Source organism: Cucumis sativus, chromosome 1 (assembly GCF_000004075.3).
Source record: "Cucumis sativus cultivar 9930 chromosome 1, Cucumber_9930_V3, whole genome shotgun sequence".
NCBI classification, from domain to species: domain Eukaryota; kingdom Viridiplantae; phylum Streptophyta; class Magnoliopsida; order Cucurbitales; family Cucurbitaceae; genus Cucumis; species Cucumis sativus.
The window spans coordinates 6,278,581-6,306,575 of record NC_026655.2 but is presented as its reverse complement, the minus strand read 5'-3'; the positions used below and the strand labels follow the sequence as shown (position 1 = coordinate 6,306,575).

Genomic DNA, 27,995 nt, shown 5'->3' with positions numbered 1-27,995 from the left:
ATCAAAATGGATGGAGAGGGAAGAGGGGGAGAAAGCGGGGCAATTCTGAGAATAAAAAAAAGAAGAAGAAAATTCTCGGGTTGCTAAAGTCTGCAATACAACAGAGAGAAAGTATAGTAATAATAAGCAGAACCAAAAAGAAAAAAGGAAAAAGAAAAAGAATAGGTTTATTGGTGGGCAGTATAGCACCATTAACACAACTCCCTAAGTTCCCAACCCCAATTTCCCCTCTACTTAACTTTTGCAATAAAACGACAACCTGACGGTCAAGAAAAACAAACCCCTGCTTCGGTGCTTCCCTTCCGCTCACTCATACACCATTATAACAATTTGTTTTCATTTTGTTTAGATGTATAGAAATGGCGAACTTGATGACGATGATGAACATGAACCAGTGTGGGTCTAAACCTGCATGGCTTCAAGCCCTTATGGCCGACACTTTCTTTGGAACTTGCTTGCTTCATGAGAACCGCCGCAAGTCCGAGAAGAACGTTTTTTGCTTGCATTGTTGTCTTAGTATTTGCCCTCACTGTCTTCCTTCTCACCGTTCTCATCCTCTTCTTCAGGTTTCATTTCTTTTTCTTTTCTTTTAATTTATTTATTATTTTATCTAAATATCCCCACCCCCCACCAAAAAAAAAAAAAAAAAAACTTTATCTTACTTTTGGGATTTGGTTGGTTTCCTATTCGTAGACGACTCCATTTTTATCTATCTTTCCTGCCAAACTCTTCTCACTTGTTGCTTTCACTCAATATTAACATTTTTACTACTTTATCCTATAATTCTCCTTTTTTACTAATTAAATTTAATTAATCAGGTCAGACGATATGTTTATCATGATGTAATTCGATTGGGGGATCTTGAGAAGCTTATTGACTGTTCTCATATTCAGGTATTTTCTTAAAAAAAAGTTTGCTCAATTTTGTTGGTGCTGTTAATTAAGGAGATATGTGTGATTTGAATTTGAATTTCTTTTTATAAAATTTGGCAGCCGTACACTATAAACGGAGCCAAAGTGATATTTTTGAATTACAGGCCACAATCTAGGCCATGCAAAGCAGGCTCTTCAACCAATGCTTGTTTCACTTGTGATAGAATTCTTCAAGAACCCTTCCATTTCTGCTCTCTCTCCTGCAAGGTTTTTTTCTCCCTTTAATTTAACCCCTTTCTTTTTATTTCAAAATTATCATCTATTGTGTTACCATTTTCACTTTTAATTTACCTCTAATTATTGTTTCTTGAAAAATTTTCAATTTATATAATCTATTTGAGTATATTTTTACATTATTCGACTAGTAATGTAATAGCTATTAATGAGTTAGTTAATCAGTAATCTAAAGACAAATACTAGGGTTGTGATGTACCATTGTATAAAATGTAATTTCAGCTTAATAATAATTGTCTTAATTATAAATTTGAGGAATTTTTTTGTGTATCTCATAGTAATTATTAACCAGCAATATATTTTTGCTATCTTTTTTACATCGAATATAGTAAAATTGGAAAATGATATAATATTAAATTTAGTTAATTATTTATTTAGTATGTGTGTTTTAAGAAAAAAAAAATTAAACATTTACTTTTTCAATCCTTTATTTACATTAACAATTTCCGTATTTTTATTTTATTTTATATTTGTTTTGGGTAAATATGCATTTCATTATATACGAGCATAATGTTTACGGCAGAGAAAAGAGAGAAAAAATTCTTTAATGGTATAGAGTTGATTTGAATTGACGGATGATTTAACAACGATCAGGTGGATCACATGGTGTATCAAGGGGAAGATTTATATAGTATTCTACACAGGTTCAACGAATCGGATTTCTCCTACTCTCAATTCGAAGGATTAAGAGTTGATGGACTGGAAGGAATGGAAGAAGATGGTCAAATGACACCAAATTCCGTCGTAGAGGATTCATCACAACACTTCAACAAATCCTCATCTTGTTCCAATATGAACGACTCAGCTCCCACAAATGTGTCATCAGGAACTCACATCTTCAAAAGAAAAAACAAAGGCACCGATTTTCTTCCCGCCGGAATTGTTCTATCTCTCAGCAGCCGAAGAAAAGGCGCCCCTCAAAGGGCTCCTCTCTCTTAACCCCCCCACCCCCATAATTTAGATACCATATTATTACTATTATTATTATTATTATTAACAATTAAAAAAAGTAGATTAAATAAATTATTTAAGTTCGGTTTCTTTCTTTTATTTTATAAATGATTCGGATAATTAATTGTGTTTGTGTTGTGTCGGTTTATATTTTATATAGAAGGGCATTTTCCGGTCAGGGTTGGATTTTTGGCAAGTGAATTATGCGGCGGTGGGGGCGGGTTTTCCCGATAACTTTTACCGGCCTTTTCCCGGTGGGGTTGTTTTGGAGATATTAATTTCTTATTTGTATTGTGTACCCACCAATTTTGTATTAATTCGTGTAATTTTATGGGAACTTGCACGTAAATTATATATTTTGTGCGTCTGGGTTGTTCGCTGTGCCTTATTTTTTAGTTGTTGGATGTTGTGTTTTGCTTTAATCTCTACTGCTCTATTTTCTTTATTAATATAATTGCAACTAAATCAGTTCAACATTCATTAATTCATGAATTATAAGTAATGTCAAATAGGTAAAATGATGAATTATTCCTCCCTCGTTTTTAGATTGAATACGGAAGTCAATTATCATTAGGTTTAATTCAAGGTGACTTAAACAAGTTAATTTTTATAATTATATAATTAGTTTATCGACCTACTCAAAAGAAAATTCTACATATTGTATTATTTGTCACGCATCAATATTTTTTATATTTTCACATTTTGTCATCATAAAATATGAATTGAAATAAGAGAAAAAATTAACAAAGTATCAACAACATATATACGGTAAATAATCTTGGTAAATTATATCTATATGTTAAAATTATTAGGTGTATTTATTGAAATTAATATTTTAGTGGAACTCAACCTAAGTTGATGTTCTTACGATAAAAAAATTGTAAAAAATATAGTAAAAAACAAAAATGAATTAAAGAGTTTAATGAATCATAATATACTTTCAAAATAGTTTAAATAATTTTTTTTTTCAAAATGATTCAAAATAAAGGAAGTAAATATTGTAAAATTCGAAATAAATTTATTGTGAAAGTTGAATTTTATTATTTTAAATTTCACAGTGAGAAAGAATATATTATATAAATAGTACGGTTTTAAGCAATGTTTGGATAAGATTTCCGAGACATTTGAAAGATACAAATTGAAGCAACTATCAAACTTCAAAGATTGTGCCATTGTATTGTATTGAACTATTTTTAGCAAAAATTTCTTTAAATATACAAATATTTTCAAATTTATATATAATAGACTAAAGGAATAGTCTTTGTCCTTTGGATGTAGTGCTTTCCCAAAAACTCTTTTTTCAAAAAGCACTATATATAAATATAAATATAATATATACAACAAACGATATATTTTTGGGAGTTATTTCCAAATTATAAACTCTTTTTTTCATGTTTCAAAATACTATTCAATCATTTAAAAGTAAATTAATGTTTAATTTTTCATTTTTAAATACAATTTTTACACCTTTAATATATGTTTTTAATTACTTTTTGAGTTATTAAAAAGTAATTTTGAAATTCATTTCAAAATTACTCAAACATGTTTTCAACCTCCAATATAAACATAATTATCCAATTGCCATAATGCATCTATTTTAACAAAGAATTGTCAAATTTTCAAAACCCTACACCAAATTGTTGTAATACTAGTATAACAATTAAAAAAACATATTAAGAAATTTTAATTATTTCTTTAAAAAGTTTATATTATTATTTTATTCTTTCCTTTTGAAAATAACTTATTTAAGAAAAATAATAAACTCAGTCCGTCCCAAACATGACAAGAAAAGGAAAGAAAAAATAGATATGTAGTTGCATTTTGATATAACTCATTCTTGTGCACCCTTTCTTATCACTCACATAATTTAAAAAAAAACAAATGATTTCACACATTACATTACACACACATATGTATATATTATGTAGTGTTACAAAGAATGATAAGTTGACGTTAAGCAGAGATTGAAGGAGGGGGGAGAGGGAGAGGGAGGGTTTGCAATTTGTAGGTAAGTTCTCAAGAGAATTGCAGAAGAGAAACAAAGGTTTTAAAAAGGGGATTTTGGATAGGAAAGCACTTAACATTACATGTCACTTGTCAATTGGGAAACTCTTTTCCTTATGCTTTTGCTGTCACACACTGCCTCCCATCAATATCCCTTCTCTTTCCCCTATACAATACAACTACAATCCAATCCTCTTCATTATATTTTAATTAAACAAATATATACAATATTTTCGTGTTTAAAATCTCAAATCACGTATAAAAACTTATAATTATATATTAGTATTTTGTGTACGAATTCCGAAAACCTAATAATCCAAGAATTAACCCCATATTGGTATATTATTGTAAGTAAAATGATAATATTGGAAATGTAATGGTTAATTTTGGTTGGATTGATTGGGAGAGGTGCATGTTAGGGCAAATGGCGAATGGGTAAGTCAGAGAAATCACGTGGACATGCCAGCTGGCGGCAGGTATTGGGGAATAGTTCATACTCTAGTCTACGTAGCTATTAAATCCTAGTAAACTAAGTGTCTACCTGGCATACCTGGGGTTCTTACACGTGTCCCTTTACTCCATCTAGAAGTAAGTCATAACTCGATTGGACACTTGAAAATTCGATACGCCGTTTATACTTTATTGTCTCCACTCGACGTGTCGTCCTGCCATTAGCACTTTCAACTATATATACAATCCATTTTATTTTATTCCATTCTTTAAAAATTACAAAAAAAAAAGAAATCTTTCGTACTTTATTCACTCAATCGTTCTTCTATGAACCTCATCTGATCTTATGAATCCGTTTTATTTTGCAAACAATAGTTGGATGCTTTAATTTCTTTTATGATAGATAGTTAAATTTGTTTTTACTTACTCCATTCAAAGCTTTTTTATTATATAGTGATTTAAGATTATAAAAAAAGTTTATATATGATTACAATTATCTTCGTCTACTAATGTAAATTTTTTTGGATAATTAATGATTTAAGAAACTTCAATTTAACGAGTGTCCGAGTTAAAGTTGAAAAACTCCCCTTTTTGTTTGGTTTAGGAGGTATGTAGAATCACCACTAAAAACTTCGACTTTATATTTTATTAACCTATAATACTTTGTACTCATAAACGCCACAAATAATTCCACATTTTATTCAAACAAAGATTTGAATTCTTGTTGGACTCAAAATCTCGTTAGCCAAAGCACATTAACTTATTAAATGCGAGTAAAAAAACTGTCATCAATACTCTCTTTGTTTAAAGACTACTTAAAAGATGACCTAAACGATATTTCAATTGTTAAAATCAACATAACATATAAGTTATTGGCGTATAATATATATGATCTAATAAGTTTGAATCCTAAAATTCTCAATTCATTTTTGTATTAACATTGAATGACTATTTTTATTAAAGTCAAATTTTGAAAAACTTATTGGACAATATGTCAACAACAAATACTAGTGTCTTTGCGACAACAAAATATTATTTCCATATATGAAAGATTGATTTAAATATTTCGTGGATATTGTTTTTTCAATCACATATATATTTCTTCGTTTTCTTGCAATTAATATTTATTAACCCAAAATTATACTTCGAAAGTAAGTCATTTGTATGATGCCGATCTTGTTCAATTTTAGGGTTAGACACCTCATAAATTAGAATAGTGTTTGCATTGAACATTTCCGATTTATGGTTTGTCTAAGTCTCAACCTTCATGTATTGATATTGAAAACCCTTATATTCGTCTTTGAAACTATTGTTGGCCACGGTAGAACTTGAAAAGAATTCAATATTAATTTCATATTTAGAAGAAGCCTAAATATAGTCAATGTAAAAGAATCCCACACTTAGGAAGAGCATTAAGTACATTGTAGTGAATGGATCTCATACAAAAAGCATGCTGTAAAAGCGAGTGAAACTCAAACTTAGGTAAAACTTAAGTTAAAACCTCACCTAAGTTGAAACTTTGAAGAGAAAGCTGTACTCAAGTTAGTAAAGAAAAAATCTATCAAACAAATACTTTAATTGTAATTGTTAAACTTTCTATTTAGTAATATTTGTTTAAGAGACACTGTTCCTTAAACATCAGTAATTTTGCACCAAATTAGATTATTAATTAGTGTGTGGTTATTTTTCTACATGTTTTCGTAAGTCATGTTAGATCTGCTATTGTTTTTTCATATAATGATAATAATTTAAGTGAAATATAATACGTATATATATATATATATTTAATTGGAACATCACGGATGTAAAAATGGGTATCCAACGCTTTATGCTCTCTGAGTACTATTAAAATGTACAGAATAATTGTACGGTCTGCTGGACAAATACGTGGAATCACTATTCATATATCAGACAATATGCATCAAATGATTATAAGTTTAAATCTCTCTATTCTTTTTTTCTTTTTACCTTTCATTTCATTTTGTTATATATCTATATACTCTCAACCTAGCTACCCCATAACTATAATTTTTGCATTTAAATATTCTAAAAACAATATGTTTTACTTTTTCTTTTTTCTTTATAACTAAATTTGCTGAAATAAAACATTATGGTATTTTCCAATTCCAGGCCACACCCACAAACAACATTAAACTTTATAAAGATTTGAGTCATCATTAGAAAGAACACAAACAGAAACAAAAATTATAGTGAGAAACCCACATAGAAAAGTTATGGTGCTTTATCGATTTTATATTAAATATGCCTTTTAAAGAAGAGAATTCAAGCAAGTTGTGTGTTTAAACACCTACTTACTATGATTTGAAACAAGTAAGTTAAAGAAGATAGAACAAGAAACATTTTCTTTTTTAAAAAAAGGATATGCGATTGATTTGACTAGCCTTGCGTTGACTGTGTAGTTATTCGATTCAAGCAGCATATCATTGCAACGGTACAGTCTTGGCCTCCACAGTTTATACCAAAGTTTTGGAATGCAACCTTTTCTTTTTTCTTTGGGTGCGACTTCCTATTTTACCCATTTTTTATTACTATTTATTTACTCTTATGGTTATCTTAAAATAAAAGAAACACCATCTTTTTTCATAGCTTAAAACTAAAACAATCGTCTCGATATAATTTAAAAAGTTTCCTTATTGTTTTTGGTGTTTAGTTGCTCTAAAACTTGCCACTCTAAAAACGAAGTTACCCTTAATTTAGTTAAAGAAAAATGCACAAGAGGCTTGATTTAACTAACTTATACTAGGTGAAAAAATAATTTTGGGTGGGTGTAGGATGTATCCAATTAAATATTGTCACGTGGTAATTTGATTTTTTCAATTACTTTTATAAATTATGTACATGGTAAAGAAAGAGGAGCATGGTACTTAGATGTAGCCTAGGCTTAATCATTACGACTTTAGTTTGCATGAATGACTAATAAAGATGGATTGAACCGCTTACCGTTAGGCTAAAACCGTGGACTTGGCATTAGGTTAACCTATTGCTGCATTGACATAATTGACATTGGAGCTGGGTTTGAAATAATCAAAGCGGTCCATTACGTCCATACTTGTTCTTTACAATACTTTGTTCTTACACACTAGTTTTATATATTCTTAAAACGCTCTATTTTTGCCATTTCTTTAGTCAACAGCATTATTTGTGGACTTAATTCTTCTGTGGACTTAATTCTTACATTCGTGTTTTGTTAACCATTTTGTTTTTCTAAAATTTGTGTTTGTTTTCTCACAATTTCTTAGTAACGTATTTCATATTTTCTAGATAGACATTCGAAATTCTTAACTCATTTTCAAAAGTCAAAAATAAGATTTTTTAAACACTCACAAAATGTATAAACTAAAGATTTTAAATCCATTATTTTTCTTAACTCCTTACTAGGGTTTGATTTGCACTTTTTAAACAAAAAAGTTTAATTCTAAACCAAATTTCAAAAACAACTTTTAAGTTTTTAAAAATTGACTTGCTTTTTTTGGAACATCTTAAAAAGTAGAAATGAAAGTGTAAAAACTCAAATATGAACAATCTCCACTTAATAATCAAAACTAAATAATTAACAAACTATATATATTTAAAACTTAAACTAATTAAACTAAAGTAGGACTCCAAGAAAGATAAGATACACATATATGAAGATGAAATAAATTGGAAATTAAACTAGAAATAGTAAAAGAGTGGTAATGATCAAAGGTTAAGAAAAGTGAATGAGTAAGTAGAAGAAAGGAATGATGAAGATGAAGAGAAGTGGGTTTTGTCAGGGTTGGGTTTTGGCATTAACCAGTAATGACCTATGGGTCAAAGGAAAGGCATAAATGGGGAAGGCAAACACAGTAAAACAAACAATGAAGAATGCCAGAATTAGGCTAAAAGATATAGAGAAATTTTTGGTTTTAGAGAAATGGAAAGAAGAAACAAAAAAAGCAAAAATAAAAAGAAACAAATATATATATATATATACATTTTTGGAGTTAAGAGAGATCTTATATTTATCATCAATATTTATACAAACTCAATTGTCAGAATTGATAAGAACCCCACAAGAACCCACTTGAAGTAATTGGTTGACAGAGGCTATAATTGTCTTAAAACCTTTGACCAAAACCCTAGCTTGGTTGACTCTGCTATCCCTCTTCCCCCCCTATTACTGCCTACGCTATAGGGGCTACTCTTTTCTCTTTCTTTTCTTTTTTGTTTTGTTTGGAAGCTAACAACATGCAAAACCAATAACCAAAGTTGGGCAGTGGAGAAAGAGATTGAGAGTGAGAGGTGTTTTTTGTTTTTGTATCATTAAAAGAAACCCAACCCCTTCCCCCAAATACCAACACAAATATCACACCATTCTCAACAACCCATGATTTAAATTTAATCCTATCAATACTTTACCACGTTTGTGTTATGTTTTATGTAAAAATGCATGGTTCATTCTCTATTCTCTCTTTATATCTTGTAAGGTATATGTATTAAACGTACATGGAAGACTTGACAAATCAAGCTCTTTCATTAGAAATCCGAAACATATAATTAAACGAAGCATGGACAACCATGTACCACTTGACAAAAATAATGCTTGTCATATTGGGCATATGCCTGACAAGGCAAATGGAGAACTCTATGAATACCAAAGTGTACTTCATTAATTATGAAAGTGTATATACATGGGATGATATCCTAACTTTGCTCAAACACATGGATACCCTAACCACTAAATTTAGCACTGGAGTGTGTTGTGTACGAAACTAGAAGATGCATGTGAGTATTTTCCTTGCAAGCCAGCTTCATAACTTAGCTGTGGACCCAATGGACTTGTGACCTAATTCTTACACTAACTTCAATGTTTTGACCCTCAATCTTTGATATGTAATAAGTTCGATATTTATAGCTTTAGATTTATACCAATATAGTTTTTAGCATGAAAAATATCTGTTAAGCTGCAATGAAGATCAATTGTTACACATGGATCCTTGGGCTCTAGCCTTCCCCTTGGCTACTTTACCAACTTGCTCATCATATCTAGCCTCGTGGTTTGAGTAGACCTTCATGAGAGTACGCTCACCCAGTGTGGTGTAATATCGGATAATTCATTGCCTATGTTAGAACATATTGAGTATTTTAGTTCAACAAATCATGTTTGTGATCTCACGATAGTTGTAACCCTCAAGGCTGCAGGCTGTAGAGTGCCAATACCAAGTCCAACTCAATTATTTTCTTATCAGTATATGGTTCTTTCTACTCAATCAATCAACCTAGTACCCGATGATTTTTTACTTATCCCTTCTCAAACGCATGTTCTCTGATGCTATCTCTCGGTTTTTTTTTTTATTTTGGTTTAATCATGTGAATTTTTGTAGAAAGGCTGATAAGTAAAAAATCGAAGAGAAAATGACATTACAGGATTTCATCAATCAATCTATAAACCATTACTTTTTTTACTTGTAGTGAATTTAATTATAAAAATAATTCATACCTTATTTTATATTAGCATTTTCATATAAAAATGAAATAACATGTATATAAAATATAATAAAAATTTAAATTTTATCAACAATTTTTTTATCTTTTATCATTAAACTCTTTTTAAGTAAAATCAAGTCTGTAAACAGTTCTTTACCAAATTTTTATTTTATTTTTCTATATGTTTTATATCAAAAGAATTTATTATAAATAGAAAAACCACTCATCTATATTACATAAATTACGAGTCTTCTAGAATTTTTTAACCTAAAATTTTAACATCTCTAACATTGTTATTCTACCTAGCTAGCTTTGAGAGGATGAATGTTTTTAAAAAGAAAGAAAGAAAAATGGTTGTTCATTAAGTAGGGATTCCCAAGTATTTATGAGGAGATGAATTGGAAATGGACTAGAAGATGGAGTGGGCAATTTGATTGATACTAAAGTAAAGGTATTTAGAGTGAGAAAAAAGATGATGAGGTTTGGAGTAAGTCATCAGAAATGGCGATGCTTCTATTCGCCAACATACTCTCTTTCTTCAGTCTTATCACAACCTCAATTAGCTGTTTTGTTTGTGATAACTCATAACGTCATCCCTAAAATAATATATAACTAATTATATATATATATATATATATATCACATCCTAATAAATATAGATTTTTTAATTTGTCCAATCAACCTTCAACCTTTATACTCATCTCTATCTCTAAGCAAACTAGAAAAAAAAGTATGGATAAACACAAAGTTTAAACTTTTGAAAAAATTTATGATAATAGTAATTGGGTCATTCTATTTTTTTAAAATTGTAAAATTTTAATTTGTAAAAGGGATAGCGGTATGTTATATTTAATTATTTATCATATTTATAATATTAAAGTAAAAGTGTAATGAACTGTGTTTTTTAATATTTTGCAAAATTTCAAAATATTATAATACGAATTCCTTACTTTTTTCATTATTTAAAATTTTTTTCCTCCTCTCTTTCTCACATTTTTTACTACAACAAATATTCAAATACAAACAATCATATATAACATATATATGCCTTGAAATGATGTACTTCTTACCATTTTTACTTCATCAAAGCTTGGCAGCAACTCATACTTCAGGCAATTTTTAATTTGTAGCTTTATTACAATGACTAAAGCTCTTAGGAATTTTTGTAACATTTTTTAATCAATTTTACCATCCACTAAAGAGATAGATTCCAGATTTGGAGTGATTTGTTTAGGATCTGCTGTAATTGGATTAACTTGAAAAATAAGTGTTTCTTTCTTTAAAAACACATTATTATTTGAATGAAAATGTATTCCAAAGGCAGATTTATTTAAAACAGAAAATAGAAAAGTGAATAGTGAAAATGATAGAGAATAGAGAAGAGTTTTGTGTGTTGTTGAAAGAAACAAAGAGAGAACTGTTTGGAAAAGAGGAGAGAGGAAAATCCAAAGTGTGTAGGGAGATTGTGTATAGGACAATGGACATCAACAACGATATCAACATCCCAATCCGAAGGATATATCAATCATTCTCTCTTTTCTTTGACTCTCTGTGTTTTATCCTTCATTTCTCATCTATTTCTTCTCTTCAATAATATATCCATCCCTAAATGCTCTAGATTTTTCATCTCAAATAAGCTTCTTTTGACCTGGTCCTTACACCTACTCTTCAACCTTTCTTACCCTAATTTCCTTCAAGTTGTTCATCTTCTTGTCAACAAGGCTTTTCGTCTTTCTGCGTCTAACTATATCTCCAGAAACTACAACTAAACTCTTCACAATTTTGCTTCTTTCATTTCCCTTGGATTTTGAACGATGATGAATTTTGAAGGTTGATAGATACAGATTTTGAAAAATTAAATAAAAGGAATCGTGAAAAGTGATAAATTTAATCAAATATTTATAAAATTTTGTAAAATTTCATGTTCTATAAATGATAAACATTAGATCAATGAAATGAAATTAATAAACTGTGATCGATTGAAATTAATATAAATTAATAGACTGATATTCTAAAATTTTGCATCCGATGAAGTTATGATATTGCCATTCTTCTTCCTCTCATGTCTTTCTGTTTTTTTTCTTCCCTTACGTATTTTTCTTGTGTGCATGAGTGTATTTTCTTAATTTTACTAGCAAAGACTCGTTCAACATTTTCTTTCAATCTTTTTATTCATTAATATTGTAAATATGTAACTATATTCAAAATAATTAAATAGGTAAACAATTAAAAAATTTACAAAAATAGCCAACTCTATCAAAATCTATAAATAATATCTATAAACAATAAAAGTGTCATTGATAGACAAAATTGTAAATATTGATTTTTATTGATCACATCAGTCTATTAGAATGGATTCAGAAATTAAAAAATTCTTAATTCTATGACCTAAATTTATAATTTCTCATTAGTTTATAGCTAATTATGAAATTAAAAATGATGGTGTGTGGAGATTGGATAATCTACGTGCCACTATATCCACTTCATTCATTGCTTAAATTATTATTTCATCCTTTCATTTTCTTCCACTACCATAGCTTACGTTACGATGACTGCCACTAAATATACAAAATCATACTGCTACTTTAGATCTCTAAACTTTCACATAAATTATTATAGTTTAACTTTATATTTTAACTATAACTTTTCCATAAACCTCAATTTCAAAACTAAACTTTAAAGATTGTCTTATAAACTCTTGAAAGATTTACCACTTTCAACATGGACAATGACAATTATAGTGATAATATCCAAAGTATTGGTAGAAACAAATATAATAATTTAAATCAAAATTAAAATAACATATTATATTGCTAATAATAATTTACCATTACTAGATTTTGTTATGTTTATTAATTTCTAAAAAAAAATTGTTATACACCTAGTATTTTTCCAAAATCTTTATTAAATCTTAGCTTATAAAAACTTTGCATGGACATCAAATTATTACAATTTTGAAAATACCATAGCAATTAGATTACACTCTGAAATTTGTGGATTGGTTGAATGATGATGAATTTTTTTTAGTGGAAATTCTAGTTGAGTAGAAATTAGAGGTTTAAGATTTGAATTGATGACTTGCTGTTGGTGTGTACGTACCAATGTAGAGTTGAGTTGGTAAGAAAGATATTTATAAATTTGGTGTGTGAATGTGTGTCGGCATTAATTTCCAAAGTTCATCGGGTCCCTCCCTCTTTCTAGGGTTTTCCTTTTCTTATTATTTTCAATTATTTTTCTTATTTTTTTGGCTTCCTAACTTTCTCAAACTTATCTACTCAAAACATGCATAGAAAATATAACCAACTTTATACATCCAACTCCCCCTTCCTCCTTCCTCTTTTTCTTTACTCCCAAAATTTATTATCTTTCTCAAAAAAACACAAAAAGATAATTATATTCTTTGAACTTTTAAAATTAAAAACTGAACTCTTTTTAAGTTTAATCTTTACCATGATTGTAAGTTTTGATCATTATTGAAATTATATTCCAAAAGTACAACCATACTTGAGAATTGAGTTTTGCAATAGTCCAAAAAAATAAAACAAATGAAAAGAACTGAAGGGTGTTCTAGTCTTCTCTTAAAAGTTATGATACAAGAATCCAAGATGGAAACAGTTCAAAATAGGGTTTTGATTTGTTTTATATTTCCATTTCTCTCATATATCTCTCCTCCTACAAAAGCAAAATAATCAAATATTATTGTCTATTTCGGCTTCGTATCTTTTCTTGCCGGCACACAGATATTCCCATTTTTGGACATTTTATTTATTTGTTATACAAAAAAGTTCAATTACTTGAACAATCCAAAACCCACTCTTTTTTTTTTTTTTCTTTTCAAAAACGAAAAAGCATCAATTTCTTGGTTGATAAAATTAGCGACGATCTAGTGTATTAACTACTTTAGTTTTTGTGACAAGGCTGCAAGATTAGCTTTCTTAACTGAGTGTGTGAGAATAATCTTCATGTAACTCCTCTTGTCAATATCAAAATATTTTAACGTATAAGCAAACTAGATTATTATAGTGTTGCTAGCTAGATTGCAAGATGTTCAAGACCCATGTCTAGATCACATATGTGGAATTCAAATTCTCTTATGACTTTTTTAGACTGTTTTGCACGATAAGAAGTTGTAATCGTTGTGATCCAACTTGTATTATTTCTCAAACATTCACACGAGAACTTCTATCCATTAAAATTCTGAGATTGAGATCGGATTAATTTATGAATTTGGAAATTAATTACGTTCTAAGTAAAGTATTCTTGAACAAATTTTTTGGATCGATATATATATTAGGCTTTCAGATTGTGTTCATTGGCAGTGAAGAAAACGATTTTCTTCTGTTTCTGGTGCAGAGGAAAGGAAGGTGGCAAACAGGCCGAGGTGGCGGCCCAATATGACAGTCATGAGGAAAGGTTGGTGATGATTGTATGGGCCCAAGTCCAAGAATGAGCCTTAAGCTTGGGCGGGACGTTTGGGCTTGGATCCAATGGGAGAGTAGAATCCATTATATAGACTAATTTCTACAATAAGTTTGAGAGTGAAGTTTCAATACTAAGTTTGACACTCCAAATTTTTATATGGAAAATATTAAGGGTATAATTGTAACTACGACGAGAGCGATAGGTGGGATTGGATGTTAATTAGGGAGGAGAAGAGGAAGAAAATCCAAAAGTGTTCCAACACCACATGCTGCAATGTCTAATCCAGAACACATTGTGAAGGTTGATAGTCATATCAAAATCCCATCTCCACCATAAAACACACAATCCCTTATCTTCTCACTTCTCACTTCTCACCATTTTTTGTTTTTATTTTAATTTTCTCTTTCCCTCTTTTTCAATTTCAATTTCAAATATATTATAATAGCGATGTTGATGTAACTGTCATAATCTCCCCATATTGATTAATTCATTTTCTATACAAACTTTCATTTTCCTAAACTCCAAATCTATAATTTGGTTACGTATCTCCAATTTTACGAATTATAGAATAACAATAATAATGATAAATATAGAGGAGATGAATAATACTTTATAGTTTATTCAAACACACAGATCTTGACATACATGATGAATACTAATAAAGAAATATGAAAAGTGAATATATATATATTTTTTCTGTTGGACAAATGGAAATCGAACTAATTTCAAGACAAAAGTTAACGAAGATGTATATGATGATAGATTATAATATTTCTTTATGATATTTGATTTTACACTTTTTTGACCAAATAGTGTCCACTATCAACATTCAACCATGTGTGTTTTCCTCCACCATGGGAGGAAAATGTCTGCACTAACAATAAAATACTATGAAAATCCCTCATACTTTATTTCGTCACTGTTCAATTCTTCATTTAAAATATATATGAACAGAAAACAAGAAATTGAAAACAAAATTGTTATGGTGGGACCTAAATGATTTTGTTTTGACATAAATAATTGATTGCATTTCCAAAGTGATTCCTATTCTTTCTTTTTCGTTTTAAGAAAAAACTTTGTCAATAATTTAATATGTTGTGGGATATAGGTAAGGTAGAGGATTGCGACGTTACAAGGGATGGCTGCCGAATATACAAATATAAATGATGCACATTTTGGATATAAATTAGCATTCCAATTCCAATTTGGCCTTCTTCTGCAGCCTCACAACTTTGACAATTTGTTTCATCACCACACAACGACCCTTCAAATATCCTTCCTAATCATCCACTCATACCAAAGTTTAATCCACTACCTAAAAGACAGCATTTCATATATCATCCAACTTAATATCATTTTGATCTTCTATACACGTCTAGTTGTTTAATTTTAGTTTATGATCTACAGGCTAATAATGGCCTAAAAGTTCAAAGATATTAATCAACGGAATTCCCAGGCTAATAATGGCCTAAAAGTTCAAAGATATTAATCAACGGAATTGGGAATGTTCTATACCTAAAAGAAATGTCATGTTGGTATATTAGAGCTTTAACAAAAGCGGTAGAAATAATTGATATATTCCTCGAAAGTTTATGGGTGTAAATTGATATTTATCCTAATTTAAACTCTTCAAAGTTTTGTGGACTCTTGTATCTTTTCTGTTAAGCTCTCTCATTCAATAGTTTGACGTGGCAAAAACAGAATGTTGAAAGGAAGGTTTTAAAAAATAATATTCTTTGACTACAACTGTATTTCCACAAAAGACAACAAATAGTCTTGGTCGAAGTTCTGTCGATCGATCTAGATATTCTTTTTTTACCAACAACTTGTAAGTTATCTTTTGATAATGTGATTAGTTGCTGGTTTTCTTTGATATCGAAGGATAAATCTTCTTGAGCAGACATAATACAAATATATTAAGTTGCGCTTTGATGAAGGAAAATTCATAGGGGGAAGACTCCTCGAATTAACATCTTCATCTTTATAAGTGAGTTGTGTGATTAAGAGGGAGGATTTTGTTTAGGAAAATTTAACTTTGAACTGTAGTGATAAATTGATATGTATCACTGTGTACTAAAATCATAATATGTTGATTATGATTTGTTATTATTGAAGTAACAAGATCTTTGATCATGAGCACTCCCAAATATAGATGTTGTGTCATCGAACTGGATAAATAATGTCGTGTGTCTCTGCTGTCTTTACTCTATGTTCTCAACAATCATCATCGAAGTTAGTTTTCTACCATTATCCCCTTGTTGTTTTTTCATAAACTTTAGTTTTTTTTTTAATACAGTTAGAGATGTTTAAGATTATAATTTGATTTCTCAACTTGGCCATAACTCAGCTAATTAAGAACTCATGTCACATTTACTTTTACCTTGTTTAAGGTCAGAGGTTGAAATCTTGCCGACTCTATTGATTTAAGTATTTGAATAAGGTGGTTGCAACTATATATATTCGAAATTTTTAATTGAAAAATCTGAGCCTTCAAACACATAGAAAAGTTAAAATTGGACCTTAAACTTACATAATATATAATGTAAAAATATCACATTATTGAAAAAACTAAAAAACCTTCCGTTGATTTTAGGATAAAACACCGTTCTATCTAATACGATGATCAAAGTTCACAACAAAAATTTCGATTCAATAAAAAAAACAAATCCTCATTTGAACCAAAATTGAGAATGAATTTTTTTTAACACCACAAGTTTTCACTAGTAGTTGGTGGTTGAGGGAAATTTGTATTCTCCAACCATGAATGAAAAGAAACAAAAATAAAAAGTAGGTTGAAATCCTCAACAAATAGCCTCCTTTATGATACGTCTTTGTATTACCTTTGTTATTATTAGTGTATAATACAAAGTCAAAAAAGTTGAATTTTGTACCCATCAACAAATTTCAAATAAACAAAGATGAGAAATCTACAAGAGACAAACACGAACCATCATCTTCCAAGGAGGAGGAAGGCACTCCAAAACTCAAAAGAGAATACAAAACTTGAAAACCAGTTCAATCTAGCTAGTGAGTGCACAACCCAATTACAACTCTCGGGCATAACAAAAAAGAAACATTTTGAAGGTGTCCCGCCAACTCCATAACTTATGAAGACAGGTAAGGTCATTGTCAATATCTGACAAATAAGCAATTGCCTTGCTCGAGTCTGACTCAATAAGCAAATGGGAGGATTAAGACACCAAATAGAAACAACATATAATATAAACAAAGAGTAGGAAACGAAAATAAAGGAAGGAGGTTTGAAAAGTAAAAAAAAAAAAAAAAGGCCTAATTCTATGTAGAAAGTTGGAAGTTGAATTAAAGTTTAAAAGAATTGAATAAAAATGAATATGTAAATGTAGACTAAAATAGTTAGGAAGCAATTTGAAGACTCATTTAATGAAATCCTTTTAAATAAATTAAAAAAAAAGAAAAGAAAAGAAAAGAAAAAGGGTTTAAGGAGGAGCCGTACAAAAGCAATTGAGAGAAGAGTGGGGTCGTCGTATTAGAGAAAACAATTTAAGAAATCAATGTTGAGATGATGGGGTTTGTTAGATAGATTCCAAATTCACCTCCCCAAGATTCACCTTCAATGCACGTGATTCCATGTGACACAACACAGCTACCAAACAAAACCCTTTTCCCATATCTAATCTTTACTATATTTTTCATTTCTTTATTTCTTTATTTCTTTATTTCTTTATTTTAAACATCACACTCATTACCATTTTTTTTTAATATTTCCTGGATACCCTTTTATACTTTTTGATACTCTTCCTTTTTAAACATGTACATCAATTAAAGTGTTATATATATATATATATATATATATATATATATATATATATAGCAAAATAATAATAACCCTAAATAAATAAATAAATATGTTTTTCTTTCCATTACTATTCCAATTTTATTATAGTATTATATATTTTTAGTAACATAATTAGGAATGCAAAATTGGATATCTCGTTTTAGTATCACTAACTAACTTAACCTCACTTTCTATGTTACTAAGTATATCTAATATATTTTGTGTTTCTTCCGCTATTATACTAATAGTAGTTAATTTATAATATTATACTTCAATTTGGGTAGACGGTTATATTTCTTATCTTTTATTAATTAAGTTATACGTTAAGTAGTTGCTAAAATTAGTAATCACATCACTTATTCGTCTTAATAAAAAAATTAAATGACAAATCAACTACATAAAACCTCCTTTGAATTAATTGGAATTTAAAAAAGAAAGAGCACAACTTTTAAATTTTGATTCTTTTAGAGATTTTTTATTTTACTAATTAAGAATAAAATGATTCAATAAAATGCAAGAAGGGGACTAAAAGAGAGTTATACTACTAAGCTAACATTTAATTGATATTGTTTTAGCTTTACATATATATTATAAAAAATATAAAATTAAATAGATTTAAGATTCGAATAGATTTAAGACGCGGATTTATATTAAATTTGTTGATGGTTTTAATCCAACTAAATGTTTTTTTTTATCTATAAACCTAACTCAAATGAGATTCAATTCAACTCTTCTTTTTTAGTTCCAATAACATTTCAAACAATTTCTAATTTAAATATAATTTAGATAGACATTTAAAAAGATAAGATTGAGTTATCAACGAAGAAAAATATAAAATCATGAATTCCATGTTTAAGTACAAAATTGTCAACCTCCACAAATTAAATTATTTTGCACAAACCAATTAAATATATTTAAATAGAATTAGAATGCAAGCAAACAACTACAATATCCAAATTAAATCCAAAACAATTTACATGTGATAAACTTCAAATAAATAAAATCATTTTAATTATACCTCTAAAATATTGGGAGCTTGACAATAGAGCGATATTTATTAAGGATATAATTTAAAAAGTTGTGCAATGAAAATAATATAAGTTTTAGAATGGTTGGAAAAAACATATTTTGGATGATTTAAAATAAATTACAATTAAAATAAAAGTTGGAACTAAAACTATAAAATTAAATTGAAGAAGACTAATACGTAGGGAAGAGGTATTAATTGATTTTAGAATAATTAAGGAGAAGTTTAGTTTAGTAAGGTATTTTAAATGGAATTCGTAATATTATTAGAAATGGCGTAAACAGTAATAGCCTCCACCAATAATTAATGTGTAGACTCATGGAGGCCCACCTGAATTCCGCACCACAAATACAGTGAAGATTCCGGAATTCACAACCCGGGAGCCACAAGCCAACAAAGCTAATTTCCAAATTCCACCAAAAGGCTTAAGGCTTCCGCCCCTCCGCCGTCTCTTCTTCCTCCTCCTATCCCTTCACCCATGGCCATTGCCTTTTCCAACTCCGATTCTCTTTCCGCTTTTCTCATCAAAGATCATCACTATCACCACCACCATCATTCTTCCTTCTCCGTTTTGTTCCCTTATCTGCTCTTCTTCCTTTTGTTTTCATCTCCTCCCACCGCTTACGCATTCACTGGTATATTCATCATCTCTACCCTTTTACCCTTCATCTTCGTCATATGCTATTTTTCTCAACTGCCTCGGGATAGAGAAGGGATGTTTCGTTGCTAAAATACATGGAGATGAATCGAAATGAATATCAACCACTCGTTTATGCTTTTACGGATAACTTACATGATTGAACTTCCCTCAACGTTAATGAACTCCTTTGTTTTAATTTCTTTTTCTCATACTTAGTTTCTTCTTGGAGGATTTGACAGATCTGTTCCTTAATATTCATCGAGTTAACTATCGTGGTATAATCATAAATACTGTATATGGCTCATTAAAAGTAGGTTTTCTTTTCGTTCCTTCGTAAGTCGGGAGTAGACTGTTTGGCTGAGTAGTTCAATCAGCTTTTATGATGTTATCTTAGTTATCAGAACTATACGTCGAATGAAATTATTTTTCATGTTTAGTGAAGGATTCTGTGTTGAACACTTCATATAATATTCATTTTTTTCAGGAGATGTAGCCGAGGATTCAAAGAACAGAAGGGCTGATTTGTTTGTGCAAATTCTTAAGGACGAAGCGGTAGGAAGATTGAACGAACTAGGGAAGGTAGCGGACCACGATACGATTTTTTTCATTTCTCTGTTTGCTAAGATATGCGTGCGCTTGCAAATGTTTTGAACTTGTTAGATTCAGTGAGTAATTGGACGATTTGCATGTGGATCTTCGTCTGTTTTATGTGATTCTGCTGTAGTTTTCTATTCATAATATAAAAATGTATAGTATGGACCATGTAAATTGATTTTGTTGACTGTTTGGGTCCTTTGAAGTATCCCCTTCATTGATTCGGATATTAAAAAGTTCCGGCTATTTTATATAATTTTATTATTCTTTCTTAGAGGTCTTAATGTAAATTTTGATTGAAAGACTTGGGGAATTTCCCGATTTCTTTTTTATCTCTGAAGTTTTTTCCTTGGTTGCTTTCGTTTTCAATCATCAAACACTTTATTCTATGCCCTACTGCATATATTATAGCTTAGTGCATGAAAAATTGTCCTCCCCTTCCCCCAGATAAACCTGATGAACACCAGAAGTTGAGTTCTAATCCAACTAGAAACTGTTCGATGGTGAGTTTTCTGTGTTGTGTTAAATATTCCGAGTTGGTAACACGAGTTGCCTTACGATTGTTCCCAATTACTAGGTGAGTGATGCTGCTCGATATCTTGAGAGAACGTTCTTGAGTCCAGCTTCTATCAAAGCAAGCTTTCTTCTTCAAAAATGGATGGAGGATGCTGGATTAAGAACGTTAGATTTCTACTTCTTCTCATCTCGAAGAATTCTTAAATTGTTGTTGACTTTTACTCTTGAACATTTTTCAGGTGGGTCGACTGCATGGGCAATCTACATGGTCGAACTGAGGGAAGGAATGCAAGTGCTGAAGCATTACTGATTGGTTCTCATTTGGTAATTATTTGACTTCTCCTAAGCAGATGCAAGAGTTTAGCTTACACGTCAAGCTAAGAATTAAATTTTCTTCTTTTCCTTGTAGGATACCGTTGTTGATGCTGGAAAATTTGATGGTGCATTAGGCATCATTTCTGCTATCTCTGCTTTAAAAGTTCTTAATATGAATGGGAAGTTAGAGGAACTAAAGAGGCCAATTGAGGTTTGAGTTATTTACTTTTTCATTAGCAATGGTCAATATGGTAGAAATAACTGACTTTGTTCACTATTAGTTCTGATAATGACATCATTTCTATGTTATCAAATTTCGTTATAATCAACTACAAAATAATGCAGGTAATTGCTTTCAGTGATGAGGAAGGCGTGAGGTTTCAATCAACATTCTTAGGAAGTGCTGCTATTGCTGGTATTTTACCAGTTTCATCTTTGGAAATATCAGATAAAAGGTTTTGCTGCTCATCGTTAAACTCTCTGGATGCTTACTGCTCATTATTGTCTGCATATTAATGTGCAATGCTTGTATCAGTGGCATTACTATAAAAGATGTAATTAAGGAGAGTGGAGTACAGATAACAGAGGAGAACTTGTTGCAACTCAAGTATGACCGCAAATCTGTTTGGGGATATGTTGAGGTATGGCTCTGGGTTCTCTTATGAAATTTATAGTCTGTTGCAATCTTAAATCTTGGTACCTTAATCAGTACATTTCAAACATTATGGGAACATCATCTTTTGCTTTGATCTTCAGGTTCATATTGAACAAGGTCCCGTACTTGAGTGGTCTGGTTTTCCTCTGGGGGTGGTTAGAGGCATAGCTGGGCAGACACGGCTAAAGGTAACATGAGTTAACTAATCAGGATGTTGCCGAGATATACTTGAACAATAACTACTCTAGTAAAAGAATTGCGATCATGTTTATTCACATAACATAATGGCCATGTTTCTTGACTGCTAACATGCCTGTATCATGATTGATAAGCATGTTTGTAGTCCCACAGAAGATTCTTATAACTTGTTTTAGTCGCTCTATACTTGCCATCCAAACCGTGGAAAATCTAATTAATGGAATAATCTTGAAGCTCAGTCATTTTGACTTCATACTACATTGATTCTAGACGTTATCTTCCTAGAAATCTGAATTATTCCCCCACCCAATCCTAGAAGTTGATACATTATATTGTGGATAATTTACCTACTCCGTCCAAATTTATGAGGTAGCTGAGGTCGCTGATGTATAAAACTGAAAGGAAGGAAATCTAATTTTCTTGTTCTATAAAAAAAAATCTAAAATGGATTTACATTAAGGAGCTTCTTTTGATAGAGCGATCCGTGCACAAAGATTGCAGGTTACAGTGAGAGGTTCTCAGGGGCATGCCGGAACGGTTCCAATGCCTATGCGCCAAGATCCCATGGCAGCTTCAGCTGAATTGATCGTACAATTGGAAAAACTCTGTAAGCAACCAGAGAGCTACTTATCATTTGATGGGCATTGCACTGATTCTACATTGAAATCACTTTCCACATCCCTTGTGTGTACGGTTGGAGAGATATCAACATGGCCAAGTGCAAGCAATGTCATTCCAGGCCAGGCAAGAATTTGATATAAGAGCCACTGCAGTGCAGACCCTACCTTTTTACCAGACAATTTTTAATGTTTGGAATGTTACAGGTGACCTTCACTGTAGATTTACGTACTATCGATGACATAGGACGAGAAGCTGTAATTTATGAATTCTCTAACCAGGTACATAATATATGCAGCAGCCGGTCAGTTTCGTGCAATATCGAACGTAAGGTGTGTATCTTCCATCATGTACATTGTCCAAATTTATCATTTGCTTCCATTTCACAATCTTAATCTGCTGTCTATTCATTTCAGCATGATGCAAATGCCATAATTAGCAATTCGGAGCTGAGCTCGCAACTGAAATCTGCTGCTTCAACTGCACTCAAAAAGATGGTAGGCGAGATTCAGGAGGAAGTACCTGTATTAATGAGTGGAGCCGGGCACGATGCAATGGCAATGTCTCATTTGACAAAGGTTTGTTCTCTTTAACTTTTGTACCGCAACAATTTCAAGTTTTAGTTTTGCACCTGCATCAACATGGTTATATCAAATTTGATAGGTTGGAATGTTGTTCGTCCGTTGTCGTGGAGGCGTGAGTCACTCCCCTGCCGAGCATGTACTGGATGACGACATTTGGGCTGCGGGTTTGGCTGTCTTGGAATTTCTAGAAAACCATCTGTAATATTTGTACCCGTTTTGTTCCTTGTACGCAAAAATCTAGTTAGTAACTTTAGTATAAGTGCTACATGTTAATTCAATTGTACAATCCATCTTCGTAGACTTGCCTATTCCTCCACTTCATCGAACCCAAAACTAATAAACTTTATGATGCTATATGTAAATTCAATTTTTACAACCCATTTTCGTGGGTTGTATTCAAACTCAGATTTTTTTTTTTGTTTAATCCCTGAACTGCTTCCATACGTTAGTACATTGGAAAACAATAATTCTCATAAAAACAGATTATTCCATTAAAATAAAAGCAAACTGCCGAATGCATTTTGCTTGATAAATTGTGAAGTTATACTAAATAATCGTTTTTGTTAACCATTACATATTAAAATGCACGATAGTTTGTGCACACGAGAGACTTAGCATTCTAAAACTATTCAGAAATTGGGTTAAATGTAAACTGCCTACCTTGGTTCCTATCCTACATTAACTGGCTTCTTGCCAAGTTAGAATCTTGCAATAGGAAATCATCTTGAAGTCTGATGAATACCTTTACTTCGTAGTGAGAGGAGAGGGAGCCAATTGTTGCAGTTGATGAACGACGTGTGACATTCTAGGTCGCATGGACGGGACATGCTGTGTGCAAGCATAAACAAGGTCCACAACCTTTTGAACAATGCCAGCCTCTGGGATTTCAGAAGTTGAAGTGGCTGTTATATGAGGATCCAATAGATCTAGGTAACGGTGAGCCTGCACGAGCGGGGTTGCCCATTCAAAAATGCTCTGCCAACCAACTGAATCAACTGCCTGTGCAGGCCTTCGTCCGGTTACAATTTCAAGCAATAGGACCCCAAAACTGTAGACATCACTCTTTGTTGTTAGCTCGTTTCTGTAGACAAATTCAGGAGCAAGGTATCCATAGGTTCCTCCTGCCATCACTGTCCTCTCATGCATCACTTCATATGCAACCAATTTCGATAGGCCAACTCCCATCAGATGTGCTCCAAATTCTTCATCGAGAAGCACATTACTCGCACGGATATCACGATGTACCACGTGTGGTTTGACCTTGTCGTGAAGGAACCTGTAAAAGACATTTTCATGAGTTAGCTGATAATCTCTAACAAGAGCACGTTCTTTTGCATCTTAAAGACACAAATGAAAATTGTACATACGCAATCCCTTGGGCAAGAGTCGTGGCAATTTTCATTCTCATAGTCCAATCTAAGCTTCGACCACCTCTTGGTACATGATGAAGCCATCTATCTAAGGGCCCATTAACAATGAATTCATAAACAATGTAGCGGTCACCATGGTCATAGCAGCATCCTTTCAGGGCAACTAAATTTGGGTGACGAAGCCTAGCAACTCTTGCAATTTCTGAATGAAACTCCTTTTTCCTCTGAAAGCTGGACTTCTTCAACCTTTTAATTGCAACTCTTGAACCATCAGGTAGAAGTCCACTGTATGTACCGCCTGTTTTTGCATCTCCGAGAAGACGGTTTCCCTCACTGAAGTTTTTTGTCATTGATCTTAGCTCTTCTTTGGTAAACACCCTCCACAAAGGCGGTACCAGTGCAGAAGCTGCAGGGTTGGATGGCTTCCGCGACCTTCTCCGCTTTTTGCTCCTCTTGTGGGCTAGAAGCCAAATCACCACAGCTAAAGTTGTGCAAAATATCAACCCACTCACAACAGCTAGAATAACTAGATACTCCTTGTGACAGTGCATTCGGTGGCATCTATCATCTGATACAAATAAAAGAATAAAGATCTCAGCGTGGATCACAACATCTCTCAATGACTAAACTACCAAAGAATAAGGAAATGGAATATCAAACATGTTAGATTCTTTCCAATCCTCTTGCTATAAAGATCCTCTGTCTCTGTCTCCTTTGTTTTTATTTTCAAATCTATGTGTGTGGAAATGGGCCGAGGGAAACAAAATACATAGTCAACTATGATCAATAATGTATCAAAAACTTCGAAGATGATAACATACCTAGGTTTATCATGCATATAAAAGGGTGAGAACTGTTGCATTTCTCGTCCCTAAGGAATGGTGTTGCTGGTCCACCAAATATTAATGTACATGTTTCAACCGAATCATTCCGGAGGCAAGAGGCATTTTTGCAGTTCGATTGCAAAGTTGCGCTGGGAAAAATGGAATCGTTCCATTTTGAAACATTATCTGACCACTTCCAAACGAAATCATTCAAAGAGTTGAACGCTCTGCCACCAACCCAACAGCCACCAAGAGTTCCATTACACAGATTTTGTGCATAGCTAAACTCTTGATATGTTACCAGAGCTGCTAAGTTCCCACCAAAACTATTGCATTGGGTCTCTGAATCATTCCATGATTTAGGGCTGGACATGAAACCAAAGCACTTAGTCTTGCTTGGGCTAATAATCCAACCATGTGGGCACCGTCCTAGCCACAGAGAAAATAATAGAATTTGAGGATGCCGCATTATAACCATAGCATAACAATGACAAACCGAGTATTGAAACAACTTCTCATATGGGGTGTAGTATACTTGAATGCAAGGAAGAAGAAAGTAAGCTAAAAAACTAAATAGGAAACGCTACATAAATAATAAGAACGAAGGGAGCATTTTTTCCCCTAAATATTAAAGACATTTGAAAAAACCCTAAACTGTTTTCTTTTTCCTTCAATTTACCAAACTCTTGGAGGCAAAGTAGCAATTCTAAGAGTTAACTTCATACCTTTTGAAATTTCCTTTCTGGAAACAACCGAATACCCAATTCCTGACTCGTTAAACATCTGCACAGCAAAAGAAAACTTCAAGACACAATTTCAAAAGGGACAGCCAAAACAAGAATATAACACCAAGCAGCAAACAAGATAAAAATCAGTCGAATTCGAGCTACTTACAGTATCAGAGACGCCCATTCTGGACAACCAAATTAACACGAAAAGAGAAAGAAATAGCGTTTTCACCTCTGTCGGAGCCATTACCCAAACCCTAAGCATGAAAAGTTGAAAGTTGAGCAAAAAAGAGAAGACATACATAAAGAGATCACACACATTCACCAAAATCCTAATTATCCTAGAAATCACAGAAATCAACAACCCACAGTCATTCGAACAGATAATTTCATTTCACACACACAGTATTTGCTAAAATTGATGTCTAATTTACATAATTACAGAAAAAGGAGAGGACCCAAAAACACAAATAAAAAATAAAAAGTCAAGGAACAAACAAAAATCAGAACAACGCAGAAGGGTTAGTTTTCCGAAGGAAGCAGAAATTGGTGAAGAAGAAGAGTTACGAACCGAGAAGGGGTAGACTTGAAAATGGAAATGGTTGAGGATTAGATAAAGAAGGTGTTAGTGTTGGTCTCCATTTCCATGAAGTTCAGGAAGTGGTAGGAATCAGAGAAATGAAGGAGTAGCTGAGGTGAGGTGGGGTGAGAGGAAGGAGAAGGATTTGGAATGGGTCAATAGTGAGAGTAGTAGTGGTTGTTCGGAAGTTAATGCGGTCTGCCTTCTCTGACCACAACCCCCCCTTTCTTTCTTTTTCTATTTACCGCCACCTTCCCAAAACTATATAGTATATATATATACACATTTACGAAACATAGCAGTAATTTAAAATCTATGAATGATATATATACACAAATAGATTTCATTATGTATGGATAATAATAACAATGATGCAAATACATGAAGCTATGGAAGTTCCATAGCAGTGATGATGACATATTCAATTGGGATGAAATTAGTAGAAGGAGCTATCAGAAGTGTGATAGCAATTAGCACACTTTGTTAGAGATTATTGATGGCTAGTTTTGATAATTAATTGCCCTATTTTCAATTCTAATTTAATAAAGTCAAAGTATTTAAATGTCAAAATTGTAGCCAAAAATTGAGATGCACATTGACGTCAAAATGATGTAGTAAATATAAAGTATAGTGTAATGACTTAACAAAATATCAATTGCATCCTATTTTGTTGAATGAAAAATTTTAGGCTAATTACACATTATATTGATCTCTCATCACAATGAAAGTCATGAAAGTCACGAAAGTCTTGAGTCTTTTATGAAATTATAAATTAGATAGGGTGGAATAATTAGATCACTTGGATCTAAAGTCCAATATAGTTCAAGTCCTTTCAAAATCTTGGACCAAAAATGATATTAAGCCCAAACTCATGTAACCTTTGTGAAAGCTTTATGGTATTCCTAGATATTGCAAAAATATGTTAAAAGTCTAGGAATATAAAAGTATTCGTCTAGTCGTTAAAGATTATAAAATTCCATCACTGATGAAAGTCTATTTATCACTAATACACTTTATTATATTTATAATTATATTTTTTTTTTGTTATATATTTAACTATTATTCCTACA

General features: G+C 31.6%; 3 protein-coding genes across 5 annotated transcripts; 2 read left to right on the top strand and 1 right to left on the bottom strand.

The window, feature by feature from the left end:
- The first annotated feature begins 56 nt into the window (after positions 1–56).
- On the top strand, positions 57–2,505 carry LOC101205397. The gene is made up of 4 exons (XM_011654099.2): positions 57–566; positions 819–893; positions 993–1,139; positions 1,761–2,505. The coding sequence occupies exons 1-4, from the start codon at positions 360–362 to the stop codon at positions 2,103–2,105; spliced, it is 774 nt and encodes a 257-aa protein (XP_011652401.1). The 5' UTR covers positions 57–359; the 3' UTR covers positions 2,106–2,505.
- A 17,156-nt stretch (positions 2,506–19,661) lies between these two features.
- LOC101218785 (allantoate deiminase 2) lies at positions 19,662–23,824 on the top strand. Of its 2 annotated transcripts, XM_011654096.2 has the most exons (13): positions 19,669–19,938; positions 20,428–20,522; positions 20,985–21,040; positions 21,115–21,218; positions 21,293–21,377; positions 21,463–21,579; positions 21,714–21,823; positions 21,904–22,009; positions 22,125–22,211; positions 22,723–22,965; positions 23,046–23,171; positions 23,256–23,417; positions 23,503–23,824. In XM_011654096.2, the coding sequence occupies exons 3-13, from the start codon at positions 21,038–21,040 to the stop codon at positions 23,623–23,625; spliced, it is 1,266 nt and encodes a 421-aa protein (XP_011652398.1). In that variant the 5' UTR covers positions 19,669–19,938; positions 20,428–20,522; positions 20,985–21,037; the 3' UTR covers positions 23,626–23,824. The 2 variants fall into 2 exon arrangements, with proteins under 2 accessions (XP_004145132.1, XP_011652398.1); XM_004145084.3 differs by lacking the exon at positions 20,985–21,040 and having other exon boundaries at positions 19,662–19,938.
- Positions 23,825–23,890: 66 nt separating this feature from the next.
- LOC101218425 (C-type lectin receptor-like tyrosine-protein kinase At1g52310) lies at positions 23,891–27,192 on the bottom strand. Of its 2 annotated transcripts, XM_004145157.3 has the most exons (6): positions 26,917–27,192; positions 26,512–26,602; positions 26,343–26,400; positions 25,615–26,046; positions 24,791–25,361; positions 23,891–24,699 (listed from the first exon to the last, which is right to left on the bottom strand). In XM_004145157.3, the coding sequence occupies exons 2-6, from the start codon at positions 26,590–26,592 to the stop codon at positions 24,168–24,170; spliced, it is 1,674 nt and encodes a 557-aa protein (XP_004145205.1). In that variant the 5' UTR covers positions 26,593–26,602; positions 26,917–27,192; the 3' UTR covers positions 23,891–24,167. The 2 variants fall into 2 exon arrangements, with proteins under 2 accessions (XP_004145205.1, XP_031745974.1); XM_031890114.1 differs by lacking the exon at positions 26,512–26,602 and having other exon boundaries at positions 26,917–27,168.
- Between the last annotated feature and the right edge of the window lie 803 nt (positions 27,193–27,995).